Consider the following 15,486-nt stretch of genomic DNA (forward strand, 5'->3'; position numbering starts at 1 on the left):
ACAACTCCTGACATTAAAAGCCTCCCCCCTTCCAGTGGTGGTTCAAACCTGTGTATAAAACCGTGATTGCGCTATACAGAACGCTGCAAACTTTGCTTTTACAAACATAGAAATATATACATATATATCTGTGCTTACAAATGAAGTGAGGTTGTCATGACCGATCTGAAGTGAACTCTTTCTAATATTTGTTCCTGTTTAACTCTTTCTCCGCTAGATGGAGCAGTTTTCCTAGAACTTTCCTAATTTCCACATGCCCTTCGACAAAGGAATTTGCATCTTCAATCGTAGTCATTGCACAGCTGATCTTGTAGTGTCGTTTACGGTTTACAGTAATATTTTTTTTTGTGTTTATATTATTACTCATGAAAAATTGATTGTAACAGAACATTACGGGTATTTAAAAGTTTATTTTGTAATTGTTGATAATAATATTTTACCGTTCTTTCAACATGGTGACGCATTCAAGAAAAATGTATTGAGAGCAAGTTACTCAGTAATATTGAATGGGTGGGAAACATATCGACAAAGTACACAGAAATAAAGATCGTGTGAATAATTTGTTTTGGTGTTCAGTTTCATTTCTTGAACTATAGTTAGCGGGTATGGTATATTTGTCAGATACCTGGGGTATGGGAGAAACAAAATCGCAGTGCCACAATACAAATAGTAGTTCCTCCTTTCTGCAGGAGAATGATGAAGTTGCGTTACTACCGCTTAAGAATCAGGTAAGATGATAATTTATCTCATTGGTGTGTACTATCTTCTTTGAATAAAATAACGTCTGAAATATTCTTTTCGTCATTTGTTTTTTATTGTTTCACTTTTCAATCGCACTATACATAGTGTTGATTCTTGGCGTGAACAATTTTTGATTTTGCTTGATTTTATGGTAAATCACATCAAACTGTTTAGTTGGTTTATATATATATATATATAGTTTTTATATATATATATATATATGTATTGTTTCCTATCTTCATAATTCTATATTATATTTAATTAAAATATTAAACTTTTTGCATTATATAAATTTATGTTTAGAGATATATGTATATGTCTGTGTAAATGTAATTTGTAATGAAACATCACATTGTTTTTGTTTTCATTTCATTTTATTTGCAGGAAGAATAGTAATAATTTTAAAAGAATGGAAGTAAATTAACAGCTGCATTATTTATAGTGACTTGTAGTATAATTATAAAATTTTATTACGTATTTTTCAAATTACATATAATCTTACAAGTTACACGAATATTTAATCAATGCATATGATATTTTACTAGTTTTATTGCATACATTTAGAAATTAATTGTATATTATGGACAACATTTAATCCCATAATAAAGCAATAACTTTTTTTATAGGTTGGTGGACATACCAGATTGCTATTACTCAATCAGAATACTATTTGTAAACCATTAAACTGCAGAGAACTTGACTTTTATCAAAACATTCCACAAGACATTCAAATTTTTGTTCCAAAATTTAAAGGTAAAATAACTTTATTGTTTCCTATCTTTATAATTCTATATTATATTTAATTAAAATATTAAACTTTTTGCATTATATAAATTTGTGTTTAGAGATAAGAAATATGTTTGTCTAAACCAAATGAATTGTACAATTAAATCTTTATGATAAAAGTATAAAATTGAAATAATTTAAAATGAATTAAGATAGTTCTGTAGATATATATTTTTACCTGACATATAGTGGTAATCAGTAGTAGAAAGTAGGAGTTTTAATAATTTAATGTTATTTTTTCAATGTTTCAGGTGTTTTACAAGCTTCTAACAGCAGTGAGGTTACATTAGACAAACGTTATAGCCCAAGCTTTAGAGAACAAGATAATAATAGACAGGGACACAATTCAAGTAAAAGAAAGAGAGAAGATGTATTAAGGTTTGTGTTTGAATGATTTTTAATAAATTGTATTGAAGTTGCATTATATAAATGAATGCATAGAATACTTTTAGGTTGTTGAGGCAACAAAAAAAATGAAAAAAATTTTATGTATCATAATCTTTTTGTTGTAGAATGAAAATTCATCGTGACAACACATTAGGAGGGGTATTAAAACCAGAAATGCATTTGGAAAATGCATCAAACAGACAGTGTATGTACAATATGCAATTTGTCAAATTTCAGAGAAAAGAATGATGCAGTGTAAAAGATGTGCCCTTTGTAAATTACTTTTTTTCTTTCTATTTTTCTATACAAAAGCAGATTTTCTTTTACTGGAAAATATAACATCACAATACATCCATCCGTGTATATTGGATCTGAAAATGGGGACCAGGCAACATGGTGATGATGCATCTGCCGAAAAACGTAGTAAACAAATTGCAAAGTGTGCTGCTAGTACATCAGCCTCGTTAGGTGTTAGACTATGTGGAATGCAGGTTTGTTGTAGTATTTACCTTAAAATCTGTACAATATCAAATACTAATATAAATAATGTATATTACAGGTTTATCAAGCTGATACCAATCATTATGTAAAAAGAGATAAATACTGGGGCAGGGAGTTAAATGAAGAAGGTTTTAAAGCAGCGTTGTATAGATTCTTTCATAATGGCTTTTATTTACGAACGTTAGTCATCGAAAAAGTGGTATCACGATTAGAACAACTACGGCGTGCGATTGAAAGGCAAAGCAGCTACAGATTTTATTCGTGGTAAATTTTCTCAAATATACTACTGGAATATTTTCAAGAACTTTATTTTACATACAAATATATATGAATTCCATCACACAAATCGTTCGGATGTTTGAAATTTTATAATTTAAAAATCAATCGAAAATGTGATATTTTAATATATGATATTTAATATATTAGAAATATTCTCTTTTAAATTTGTTTCAGTTCATTGTTAGTCGTTTACGAAGGTTATCAAAAGGATTTTTCGGGATTCGGCCATTCATCGTCTGCATTACAGATGAATGAAGACTCAATCAGTTCTACCTTCGTTAACGATGATCCTCATACGTCTGATGGTTGTTACGACGGGGATATAAATAACAGTTCCCCAGATTGTAATGTTACTATGGAAAAGGAAATCAGCCAAACGAGTACTTTGCGCAGGGGATTTGCTGAAGCGACAGTTAAAGAGACCAAACGTATCGCCAGTTTTTACCCTACAAGGTTTGTGATCGACTCTTTTTTGCTCATTAGCGTGTATACATTGTCGTTGATATTTATGAATAAAAAATTATTGCTCGTTCCATCTTGATTTGCTATAAATATTAATATTCGTAAATTATTATTTCTTAATGCGTACAATAAAACTTTTTCAGACAATACATAGACTTGAAATTAACGTGAGTGTACTTCGATACGTATGACACACGCTTTGATTACGATTTTCTTGAAATCTATTTGCAATAAAAGGCGATTCAATATGGAACGAACTAAATTAAATTCCTAACGTTGTGATGCTGTTAAGATTTGGTGGCAGAGTAATTTTCAGGTGCAATATTTCTTTATACGCTTTTATTTATTTATTTATTGAGTAATTTATTCATTCATTTATTGATTTATTAGCATATTTGCTGTTTTTATGTATTGTTTTGGTGTATTACAACACTAGGAATATAATAGATACTTTCTTTCTTTTTTTGTTTCGAATATTATAATTAGATAATAATTGAACATAGAAACATAAACATTCTGATTTAATACGTTTAACCCTCCGATATATGTATGTATTAAGTAGAAGTCGAAACATGCGCGTTATCTGGTGAAGTATGTAATTATAAGATATCGGATTACGCGCGTATTTCATTCGATACATCTTTTGATATTTCGTCTGAATCACGTCATACTTGTATATTACTTTCCTTTTCTTCTTTTTTCTTCTTTTCTTTCCTTCTCTCTTTCCCTTTTTTGCGCTACTTTTCCTCCTTTAAATAAATAGTGCATTAAAACTTATACCATTCTCGAAGTAATCAAAGGAGATCAATTGTATTTCATTAAATTTAAAGTAACCTGCATATAACAGGATGTTAGTAATTCTGTAAATATGTTCTAAAATTGAAGGTATAACATACTCCATCAGAAAATTGGAGGGTTAGTTATTATGACGATTCTAATGTATTCGAATTGTTTATTTCAATTACATGTTGTTAAAAATCGGTTTAGAGAAAATATCGCACGTTCAGCGCCTTAGTGTATTAATATTTGATGTTTTCAACGATTAAGACTATCGTATGTAGTATAACGTTAAAAGTAGTTTCTGCGTGAACAATTAGATCATTACATGCATATACGTAACAGTATCTATAAAGTATCTTAATAATATAAAAGAAACTTTTTGGTGAATTCTCATTCATTTCTTACTACTAGTATGTATTTACATACAACTGATTAATGCTCTGTTTTTTAATGTATTTCTATTAATCATTGAAGCTGGCGTAAGACCAATTTGTATTCGAGTTGCTGAAATTAATAAATTGAATGCTTAGATACCTTAGAATTGATCCAAATTCTATGTATCTTGGAAAAATTGGAGGAACTTATCAGTGAAGAGTAGAAATCATAAACTACCTTTTATGGTATTGTTACACTAACAAACTGACAGTGTGATATTTTCGTTATTTAAGCATGTATATTTCTGTGTACCATCACTTTTTAGAAAACTGCTCTTTATTACGGCCGAACTATAATAAAGCGCGGCAATACCAGTTCCTAATCGAGCCCGATCAGTTTCTTACTAGGGGAGGATCAGAGCTGAAAATGGTGGATTTCAAAATCCTTTCGTAGGTATATTGTTGCTCAAGAGTAGAGTAAAAGCTCTACAAAAGTTATTAGGAGCAAATATTTAAACATTAAAATCAAAGGAGTTAAAGGGATATTTACATTGTATTGCATATATATATGTATGTGTATACGTATACGTATATCAAGTATACAAAGAATATTTCATAAGATGTGTAGCGTATTAATGAAATAGACTTCATAACCTGAACTGAATCATTCTCTGCGTTTTAAATCCAATTCACTTTTAAACAAACTCTCAGATGCATTTTAGGACTGATTATGATGCATCGCGTTTTGATATCTTTAATAACTTGCATCTACAATGTACATGTTCGCTTGTCTTCTGTATTTTATATGTTACATTTTTCATATAATTATCGAGGAATATGATAAAGTGTCGTAAGAAAACTATGTGTGTAATTTTCAGACACATTAGATGGCTAGACATAGCCGAGAATAGTTTAAATACATATTATCGTAGTCAATTTCGTTGATCGATGAACCGATGATATATGATTAGTCGTTGTTCAGAATTGATAACATCAAGAATCTTCTTATTTAGTTTTATTTGATCGATCTTTTATTTTTATTTTTCGATAGTGTTGTAACTTATTTTACCGTTACATTCTCAGCCCGCATATATGTATACGTAGCACATATACGTGCGTGTGTGTTCACTTTTCAACAGTTCATGAGTATATTTCCATAATTTAAGTTGATTTAGCTTCACATTTTGTAGTAAACGAAATCAAATATACAAGACGTTCAGTAAGTGGTGAATTTTGTTACATGAAAAATAAATTTATACAAATTGCTCGTTTAATTTATCTTTTCAAGTTTAAAATATGTATGTATATGTGTAAAAAAGAGCTACTATATATATATATATATATAGTACGTACACACGCACATTGTCCCTTTTATTTTATGGTATAAACTGAAGGAGACGAATTGCCAGTTATAGATACATTATAGAAACGTTAAATAATGAAATTTGCAAAACTATATTATCATTATTTTCTTACGAAATTAACTTTATTTATTTAACAATTAACAAATTGTAAAAATAATATACTTGGATGCTTTTATAAAAAAAATGCAAATTAAATGACATAAAATTGAGATATTAGATTTGGAAGTCGTAAATTCTCTTATAAGATGTAGTAGCATCCCAAGGTATTCACACATAGAACGCACAGTAAAATAAACGAAAAATTTCTGATTTTACCATAAAATAAAAAAGAAATTTCCTGAAAGGTATTACCATTTACTTTGCATCCTGTATATTAAGATATAAACATTCTCTTTTACTCGACAATATATGACCCACAGGGCCTGCATGCCCGCTACGGTTGGGGCAGTAAAAGGGTTATTAATAGATGGTAAGAGGTCATATACATTGTACCATGTGAGATCTAATGATGGGGCTGTGTCAAAACTTCGTTGTATTTCCTCGATAAATAGAATTGAATCTACAAATTGTCTAATCATTAAGTAAAGTTCCTAAAACAGAATGAAATTTTAGATTATTCATATAATTAAGATTTCTTTTATTTCTATTATTATTATTATTATTCAAAGTATTTCGAAAGTCAATGTGAAGAACAAGATTTCGTGCTATCCTGTTTAGTTAAATTGTGTTTTAATTACTTTTAGTTTCTTTCGACATGATTAAATAGCCGATGTATATTACGCATTTATTACGTCTATTTTTATGATTTTACTTGATGAAAATTGAGTAATAATTGTACAAAAAATGGAAAAAATAATAGGACATGATATGCGACGTTTGTTGTATTAATTCCATTGATCAAGGAAGGTTAACCGATCATTCGGTTTTATTGCACTTACTATAAACTTAATAATAATTGTAGGGTAAAAATTTTCGATGAAAAATAAATATTACGTGTATAGTGTATTTACATGCATGAAGATCGCGTGTTCAATATTGAGAAATTGCGAATTTTTTGCGCGGCCCATATTATATATTTTAATAATTTCAATATTAGACAATATTTGAAGAGAGGCAAATGAATCAAGCAATAATTAAGTTAATACGTTCTATGCGATGATCCACTGACAATCCCAGCAGCGAGGAGACAGTTTTCGTCGAATCTGCGGACAGCTTGATCGACAGGGTGCTTCATTCTCCGAGATACGAACAGTGGATGCTTTACGGCACCAGAAACGATGAATTTTATTTTGGACAAAGCTCGGACAATGAGACGCAAGATACTAGTTCCGATACAGAAATTACATCGGATTCTGGATCACAGTGGCAAAGACGCGGACATCGATTATTTCACATTTACAAGAGGGACGAGAGAATAGAAGGGGAACTTGAATGTGCCAATATGTCAAACAGGTATTAAGAATGATTAAATATTCGATATGTATGAATTTATCAAGCTGCCAAATCGACAGCGTTTACAATTATTAAACGGAAACAAATGATATTTAAATTTACTTCATAGATATACCTCGTATCCTTATCGATCGAAGAAGATGAAACAGAAGTCTCAGGAAGCACGGGTCGATGTAAGAATGATCGACTTTGCACACACGACTTTTGTTCATGGTTCTACCGTGGCCTGTAACTCGTCTCCTACTCCTATGGTGTACCAAGGCCCGGACTGTGGTTTTCTAACTGGTCTCGACAGCTTAAAACGACTTCTCCTTGAAATTTTGACCGAAGATTAATTCATAAACACTCGACCAATATCTATCTATTCCGTCTTTATGTGTAAAGAGTTGAAGGAAATGCGTTGAAAACAACTAAAAGATTGGTGACGAAACTTTGATTATTAAACCTGATTGATTTCTATGAGATCGATCTGTACATATGTATTTCCAACGTATGTAATTTTAAGTAACAAAGTTCCACTCTAAGTATACGAGCGAAGTAAGCGCGTAGAGCTAACGAGTGTACGATAGCAGTAAGATATACGACAACGAACTAAAATCACAGAGTATTATTTAATTCACATGAATAAATATATTCATGTGTGTATATATACATATGTGTATGTGCGTGCGTGTATGTGTACATAGCTCGTATATTTTGCGTGAGAGTTATACTGTTACAACATATGTACATATAATTCTTAATACACAAAATTTAAAAAGAGCTACTTTTAATAAATCGTGTACTTGTATTCTTGTTTCTTTTCAATTTAGTAAGATTGCACAGTTTGTAAATTGCTAAATAATTGTATTGGACGGGAATTCTATCGACATTTTCTATCGATGTTTGTACAAATTATGTGACAAAAAATAAATCATTTAAATGATTTGATGTCGTAGCCTGTCACGCAGTCTATAATTTTTGTAAGCTAAATAATGGCTCGTTCCCGATACAGTCTTCGATCTATTGCTAAATCATTTTCATATTAAAATTGCTGATAATTTGCTGCGCGACGATTGCGAGATCTTTTACTTTCTCGACAATTTTTAACCGATCGATCATGGCAGAGTCAAATGGTCTTTCTTTTACTTTTCCCCACCTCCTGCGCGTATCGATCTTCTTGAAGGTAACGGAGTTGTGTTACTCCTAGGAAACCATTGCCTGGTACTAAATCGTATCCAGTTATCGATGAAACGCGAAAGGAAAACGGTAACACGCGAAACGCTTTTCGTTTACGATTGTAAAATAGAGGTTTCACAGTGTGTTTCTTTGCTAATATATATATTGTAAAATCTTATCGTTGGGCAGTTTTCATTCGTTTCAACAAAGATTCAAATTTATTTCGTGAACCTTGATTATCGTGGTTTATAAAACAATTTTTTGAATTATACTAAAGACAAAGCTGTCGAGGATCTATTCGATGAAAACATAGCTTTGAAAATCCTTCCAATCCTTTCTTTTCTTTCTTCCTTCCTTGAAATCATAACAGAGTAAAGAAGTAACTAACGCAGTAACTAAATAACGATAACTAAACGATACATTTGTAACATATATCGTTGCTTGGTGTATAATGTTCAGAAACAAAATTATATTAATAAATTAGAAACACTAACTATATTCAAGTAACCAAGAATTATCATATAAGAAAGGACTTTTACTCACTTATAACGTGCATAGCACACTCTGCGATATGCAGTATACAGCTTTTAATATATATATACGTATACATGCGTATACGTTTCTTCTGTATGAGTAGCGCGACTTTCGTATTACTGATTGCATTTTCGTTCGCGTTTAGATTTTATTACAAATGAACTGCAAAAAAATTCTACGTTATAAAAAGCTTCGATCGAAAAGTGTGAATGCCGAAAGAAAGGGATGAAAGCAATGGAAGTGACGGAGGCGTTGATCTAACACGATAATTTGAACACATTACGTTTAAAAAGCTTGGTCGGAAAATGGTCTTCGATTCAGTATCCGAAGAACAGAGAAAACAATTTTTTAGAGAGAGTTATGCCGCTCACTTGCCTGGGTAAGATCCGACGAGTCATATGCATACCTGTGAGAATAATACCGATGTTATATCCGATGACGTATCGCGTAATTTAAGAATCATCTTTTTCTCTTTGGTCCCCCGTTTCAAGATGGTATCGAATTTCCACCTGCGGCAAACACCTGCATCACCATCGAACAGCATTAATTGAATTTGCAACGTTTACCATTTACGCTAAATATTTCCTGGTAGCACCGTTTATTTTTGGTTGCGCAACACGCACGTTACAGCACGGCTTTTCAAGATACATACAAACAAACGCGCTGTTAAGCTTGAACCCGGTTGCAATGGTTTTACAAAAGGGGAACTTTAACGTTGTGCTTTAGAATAAAAGAACTATTTATATCGCTGCTTCGATGCATTAGATAAAAGGAAGAACAAGCTTCAGGAAAGAAATTGAACGTAACTTTGGTTTTCCAGGATAATCGTCCACGGTAGGTAATTAAACCACAACGTGCATATCACCTCATCCCTTTCTCGCGAAATATCTCTACCCGTCTATCGTTCTATTGACAATTGTAACCAAAATATGATACATGATAACAAGAACAATATCTGAAAATTGTCTATTGTGAAAAATGTTTCGATATTAGTGCCATGCTTCGATCGTTGCATACCAATTATAATAGTAAGCTAGAATATCAATGACAGGTACTTTACTAAAGGAAATACTATTACAGAAGTAATCAAGTATCCAATAAGTGGACTTGTATGCGATAAGCAATTACCGATCTTAATGCACATGTATCAAATAAAACACTTCGCTTAAGCACTGCTTATCCTACTACCAAATAATTTATTTACTTTTACGCGGATCGATCCATTGATCAACCTATTCGAGCCGATTTACATCACATACTTGCATTTATATATATAGAATTTTTACGTGAAACGATAAACAATCAATCTATCGATGAGGAAAAGATAGCTCGTTTGATCGATGATTTGAAATGTGACGTTCAAAGAAGAGAAATACAACAATTGTAACTAAGTACATGTAACATACATGTATTGTACATACAATGTTTCTGATACGATTGTTGTCACGTTTCGCCGATCACCGCGAGGACAAATTACGGATAGGCTTGGCTCGGGTCAACTTAAATTTAATGATTTTGATGGCACATATGCGCATTGCGTGCCTAATGATCAACCGCAACAAGTTCGTTGTTACGTGGAATAAAATTTCTATATATTCATTTATTTATATATACCTTCTGCGCCTGATAATTTTATTATGAATACATTATACTTTGTTCAATCATACTTTCAGCTATACCGGACACTGTCCCACCCTTAAATTTCGAGTTGGAAAACGATTCGGTGCGTGCACTCAAGAAATTATGAAGGTAAGAGCATACAAGTAATACATAAGCATTTGATTCTGCATTGAGAGAAAAAGAGAAAAGCAACAAAACAAAATCTTTATAAAGTTAATTAAAGTTTCCACGAGCGTATTGCATCATGCAGGAATTACTTCAAAAGAAAATTCTCAAGACAGGACCTTACAGACCCATCTCCGAGAAGAACACAAATGAAAACACGACGATTATTTACGAGAAAGATACCAGCACAGATTGGAAAAGAGAAACGCATTTCTTCAAAGCACCACCGTACATTTTGGGATATACTGGTAAGTATATTATAGACCGGTAACTGTATTATAGATTGAGATACTATTTTATCATATTATATCGTTTTATAAAAGTAAATTAATATACTTAATCGTTTACTTGTAGGATACATTCCTGGGTTTAATAGTAGTTATGGTTTATCGTTTATGAGAGCCGTGGAAGAAGGTGCCAGAGAATGGCGCGAAAATCAAATTAAATTAAAAGCTCATAGAGATCTTATGCAACCTAAGGTCGAAAAAAGCACTATCTCTAGACACTTTTTATTCCGACCGCGAGCCGATGATATAGATATACCAGTCGATCATGATAACGATTTTAATCACGATAAAAATCGATTAACCACGTTTCGTACGTAACATGTACTTCCATATGAACTTCATTGTAAATTTTCTTTTCAACTTCATTGTAAACCTCCTTGTAAAGGATTTCATAAAGTATGAGATCAGTCGTAAACATTAGATGAAACATCTTAATCACCTTGAAATGAAAGATAAGAACGTTATTCTTACAGATTATGAAGTTTCTCCTGAAAGACCACCGATTGTAGGCTATACCGGTCATATTCCAGGCTTTAAGGGAGAAGTTGCACTTTCGAAAAGATATGCACAGGCTGCGAAGAAGGGATTGGAATTAGTTCGAAAAGAACGCGAACATAGACTCGGTAAATTAAGAGACACTAATACGGTACAGAAAGCATTAAATGTGTCCCGTTTCAATGAAATAGATCTCGCCGGAGCCTGATTTTTGGAATTCATCAAATTTTTAATAACACAACATTTAATATACATATAAATTAACAATCTTCTTTAACTTAACTATATAACTTCCATCTGATTAGAGCTATTTCATGAAATATAATTTATCTTTTTAATCTATTTTCATTTTTAAGACGCAGGTAACGGACGAAAATCCAAATAAAATTATTAATAATTTTTATCTCGACTTTCGTTCCTTTCTTGCATTTTTCTTTTCTTTATTATAAGAAGAAGGAAACATAAGTGCATCTACAATCTTTTTTAATTCTAATTTCCTTAATATTTCGATCAAAAGTAGATCGAGATATTTTACTTGTATTTTTTAAATATAAATTAATCAACATTTGAATCAAGGAATTCTTGAAAATATTTTTTAACTAGAAATATTTTTTAAGAATAAGTTATGGAGAAAGTAAAAAATAATGCTATTTCCATTTACAAAGCATAAAGAAACATTATCTCACATTTGAAATGGAATTTAGCAAACGTGTAAATTATTATGTACAGTAGATGTTCGAATGTTACTTGTAGGACACACACAGGTGTACACGCAATGCAAATCTTTCAATCTATTACATGTGTGCCATACTTTGATAAATTATTAGGTTCGAGTATTAAAAAATTTGATATTGAAAAAATTATTTATTAAGATGTACAAAAGAACAATAAATTTCCGTATGTAAAAATATAATAAACGAATACGTTTACCTTTACTTTTAATTAACAGTTAAGTTTCTTTTTTCACCGGTAATCTATTTAATCTTTCTATTTCCATTTGGAATGCCTTTTTCCAATATTCTATAGTTAAAGTATTCGATCCATATGATAAAGATAATAATCTAGCCAACACCATTAATAAGTGTAAATGATCAGCGTTTTTGTTTTTCTGGTTCCATTGTATGAAATCATTCTGAATTTCCTACAAGAAAAAATAATCATATATGTTATATTATGATATATATTTATTGTACACATGTACATATATGAAATATATTATAAAACAAAATATGAAAAATTGCTGGAATAAATTATATGATTTGAAATAATATCTTATAAATACCTTTATAACATCTTCATCGTTAAATTCAAATTTCGTATCTCGAATAGTTTCTAAATACTGTCGAATATTTATCAATCTATTTTCATCTTTCAAATACTGTTCAGCGATTTTTATTATTTGAGGATAAACGCTTTCTGATTCTGAATCTACTTTTAGTAGGACTTGGGTTTGACACTAGAATGAACGTATATTACTTATTGTTCATAAAAATATGAATGAATATGAAATGCTTTTAGTAAAAATTCTTTCATACAGGGATAAAAGATTTAGCTTCTGATAAAATTAAGACTGGAATATCCGTTTCGTATTCTATTTTATAAAATTCAAAATCATATGTAACTTTCTGAAAGTTAATCAAGTCGCAAATCGCATTGTAATTTTCTCGTCCGGCCTGTGTAATTTGACCAGTAGTTAGTCCTGTTTCGTCTATTACGAGATGTGTATTGTCGCTAAGTTGGAGTACTCCGCTGGTTAGCCTATTACACTCGTAATCTTTCCTGATAACAGCGCAAGTATCTTAAATTATATAGTGTAAAACTCTGTCAGGAAAAGGGTTTACATTTGATAAAGTATTTACTTACTTTGGCAACAATGTTAAATTGTTTAAATTTTCTAATGTGATTTCTAACAAGTAACTTTTCTTGATGAATAGAGTTAAAAATTTATATAAATACTTTGGAAATTCCTTGCATTTAGTCACAGAAAAGTGTGTTATATTTAGCGGATAAGTACCAAGACAGAAGTAATCCCTTTTCATGTAACTAAAATGAAATAATGCTTTAAAAAATGAGTTATGAGTAATTCTTTCCTTCATAAAGAAATAAAAACATTAAATAAGTTTACACTGATGAAAGTAAATGACAAATTAAGTAATCTGCAGCCAGATGATCCCCAAATAAAAGTTGACTTAGTATTAAGTGAAGATCGCTTCTTATTAATTCTGCATTAGATATCACTTGAGGAGCAATCGTCATATCTTGTTTAGTTGAATGGATTATTTTTATAGCGTGTAATCGTGGAACAAGAGATACTGGTGGATGGTGCACAGTTATCTCAGCTTCTGTCATAGTTTCATCTGAATCGTGAGCAATATTTAAAAGAGGATCCAGAGATATAAAACCTATTATTTCAATAACTTGATTCAGTTTTAAAGTCATATCTTCGTATATCTGTAATTTATATATTAAAAGATATGTTAAACAATTTTAAACATTTATATACTATTTAAAAATCATTAATATTATATAAAAAAATAAATGTTCAAAATTCATTAATAACCTTTACAATGCAAGCTTTACCATCATCCATAGGAAATGGAAAATTTAATATATATTCCTTTGAAAATGCACTTTGTTGCCTTGTATTACTCTTCATTGTTTCCATTTTTTCATTATTATCGATTGGTGACATTCTTCCTTTTTTTTGTATTAATTCCAAATAGTTTGTAGTCTCACTATTATCCTTGTCTAAACTCCTTTTATGATTATTAGTGGATCTTATACTTGAATAATGTGACTGTTCATATGTTTCCTTTGCCCAATCATTTAAACCAGGAGTTGATATCACAATACATGTATGTCTTTCTGAATTTTGATTCTTTTCCGATTCCAACAAAATCATTTCGTGTGGCTAAGAAACATAAACAAATCATAATGTTTTAAGTAAACAAAGTGTTAAATATCTATTCATTTTGAAATATTCGTGTTAAAAATAAAATGATGTAGGCAGTTTTATACATGAGATAAGCTGTTCTTTTCACATCCCACACCTGAAACTGCCATATTTACTATCGGCCCCATATCAATCTTAAATACACATATAATTTGAATATGGACAAAACAAAATGTGTAGAAAGGCCTTATGAAATGAAACTTTAATCAAATAATCACCAAACATTTTGCAGAATCTGTATACATCCCACATTTTATCTGGTATGTTTCAGTTTGAGTATTTTTGACTTCATACACTTGTAAGTAATATTCAGGATTGTGCATATCTTGAATCATTCCTTTAAATCTGACCAATTGACCATCCCTGAATGCATGAACAGGGGCATTATTTAGTAAGGGAATTTCTTTTAAAGCATCTAGATTTTCCAAGATCGCATTACAATTGGATTTATTTGCGATAAAATACTCTGGTGTCCAATCCGTTATTTTAGCCAAAGCTAAAAGACGAAGTAAATGCTATTATGTTCTGTATTCTTCAAATAATTTCATTCGAGACTAATTTACTAAATATACTAGCACATACATAATAAATATTTCTTAATACAAATAAAGAAACATTTACTCACAAATCATTATGAGGCTATGCAAGTACTAGCGTAGTATCAAAGTTTTATTGCAATGTATCACAAATCAATCCCGAATAATCTTCGAAAACAACAAAATATACATAAGTAAATAAAAATAAACTTGCGCAAAAATATAGTGTGCTGACAAATATTCAAAATCAAACTCTATCGAAAATAGGTCGATAAACGAAATATGTAAGTACATATAATGTAAGTAAATACAAATTTAGCAATAGCACTTGCGTCTTTTTACACTGTAGAGTTCCATTTCTCGGTACGCAACAGTACGGTACGATTCAGACGAGTGCTAGATACGTCCATATGCCACATGAGGCAATGTCGCACGATCGCACAATTCCCCCCCACGCCGTATACCGGCGCATTTCTCCCGCCAAGAGCACCGAAGACGATGAGTGCTGATAGTGTAGCCGTTCGGCACAAGAGTCCCTTACTCTTAGTGTCCATTTTTTAGTAAAATTTCGCCCATATAAGCATTGACGATCTCCTTACCCATTTTTAATAA

The 15,486-nt window shown here is 31.0% G+C and overlaps 3 protein-coding genes across 8 annotated transcripts; 2 read left to right on the top strand and 1 right to left on the bottom strand.

Moving 5' to 3' along the window:
* Window positions 1-273: 273 nt before the first annotated feature.
* LOC100745768 lies at window positions 274-8,051 on the top strand. 3 transcript variants are annotated; one of them, XM_012394301.3, is made up of 9 exons: window positions 274-728; window positions 1,368-1,494; window positions 1,779-1,905; window positions 2,040-2,119; window positions 2,227-2,405; window positions 2,474-2,679; window positions 2,869-3,147; window positions 6,851-7,126; window positions 7,236-8,051. In XM_012394301.3, exons 1-9 carry the CDS (start codon window positions 606-608, stop codon window positions 7,459-7,461), a joined length of 1,623 nt encoding a protein of 540 aa, XP_012249724.1. In that variant the 5' UTR covers window positions 274-605; the 3' UTR covers window positions 7,462-8,051. The 3 variants fall into 3 exon arrangements, with proteins under 3 accessions (XP_012249724.1, XP_012249725.1, XP_012249726.1); XM_012394302.3 differs by having other exon boundaries at window positions 275-728; window positions 6,854-7,126; XM_012394303.3 differs by having other exon boundaries at window positions 275-728; window positions 2,230-2,405.
* LOC100745885 (mini-chromosome maintenance complex-binding protein) lies at window positions 7,939-15,373 on the bottom strand. Of its 2 annotated transcripts, none has more exons than XM_033324873.1 (10): window positions 15,207-15,373; window positions 14,557-14,834; window positions 13,946-14,296; window positions 13,511-13,836; window positions 13,249-13,428; window positions 12,921-13,164; window positions 12,668-12,841; window positions 12,316-12,526; window positions 11,362-11,462; window positions 7,939-9,340 (listed from the first exon to the last, which is right to left on the bottom strand). In XM_033324873.1, the coding sequence occupies exons 1-8, from the start codon at window positions 15,229-15,231 to the stop codon at window positions 12,335-12,337; spliced, it is 1,770 nt and encodes a 589-aa protein (XP_033180764.1). In that variant the 5' UTR covers window positions 15,232-15,373; the 3' UTR covers window positions 7,939-9,340; window positions 11,362-11,462; window positions 12,316-12,334. The 2 variants fall into 2 exon arrangements, with proteins under 2 accessions (XP_033180764.1, XP_033180765.1); XM_033324874.1 differs by having other exon boundaries at window positions 14,964-15,346.
* LOC112214098 (protein FAM166B-like) lies at window positions 9,068-11,794 on the top strand. Of its 3 annotated transcripts, none has more exons than XM_024372498.2 (5): window positions 9,068-9,197; window positions 10,492-10,567; window positions 10,689-10,851; window positions 10,958-11,200; window positions 11,364-11,794. In XM_024372498.2, the coding sequence occupies exons 1-5, from the start codon at window positions 9,124-9,126 to the stop codon at window positions 11,591-11,593; spliced, it is 786 nt and encodes a 261-aa protein (XP_024228266.1). In that variant the 5' UTR covers window positions 9,068-9,123; the 3' UTR covers window positions 11,594-11,794. The 3 variants fall into 3 exon arrangements, with proteins under 3 accessions (XP_024228266.1, XP_024228268.1, XP_024228267.1); XM_024372500.2 differs by lacking the exon at window positions 9,068-9,197 and adding an exon at window positions 9,483-9,652 and having other exon boundaries at window positions 10,652-10,851; XM_024372499.2 differs by lacking the exon at window positions 9,068-9,197 and adding an exon at window positions 9,483-9,652.
* Window positions 15,374-15,486: the final 113 nt, after the last annotated feature.

This window comes from Bombus impatiens, unplaced genomic scaffold (assembly GCF_000188095.3).
Source record: "Bombus impatiens unplaced genomic scaffold, BIMP_2.2 scf_0080, whole genome shotgun sequence".
Classification (NCBI taxonomy): domain Eukaryota; kingdom Metazoa; phylum Arthropoda; class Insecta; order Hymenoptera; family Apidae; genus Bombus; species Bombus impatiens.

Bases quoted from the DNA above. Each gene is read 5' to 3' on its own strand.
- LOC100745768 (XM_012394301.3), top strand. From the start codon at position 606: ATGGTATATTTGTCAGATACCTGGGGTATGGGAGAAACAAAATCGCAG. The intron at 729-1,367 runs GTAAGATGATAA...CTTTTTTTATAG, and splicing joins TACTACCGCTTAAGAATCAG to GTTGGTGGACATACCAGATT. The intron at 7,127-7,235 runs GTATTAAGAATG...TTTACTTCATAG, and splicing joins TGTGCCAATATGTCAAACAG to ATATACCTCGTATCCTTATC.
- LOC112214098 (XM_024372498.2), top strand. From the start codon at position 9,124: ATGGTCTTCGATTCAGTATCCGAAGAACAGAGAAAACAATTTTTTAGA. The intron at 9,198-10,491 runs GTAAGATCCGAC...TCATACTTTCAG, and splicing joins TATGCCGCTCACTTGCCTGG to CTATACCGGACACTGTCCCA. The intron at 10,852-10,957 runs GTAAGTATATTA...GTTTACTTGTAG, and splicing joins GTACATTTTGGGATATACTG to GATACATTCCTGGGTTTAAT.
- LOC100745885 (XM_033324873.1), bottom strand. From the start codon at position 15,231: ATGGAACTCTACAGTGTAAAAAGAC. The intron at 14,835-15,206 runs GCAAGTGCTATT...TTCGTCTTTTAG, and splicing joins ACTCTACAGTGTAAAAAGAC to CTTTGGCTAAAATAACGGAT. The intron at 13,429-13,510 runs GTAAACTTATTT...ATTTCATTTTAG, and splicing joins TGTCATTTACTTTCATCAGT to TTACATGAAAAGGGATTACT.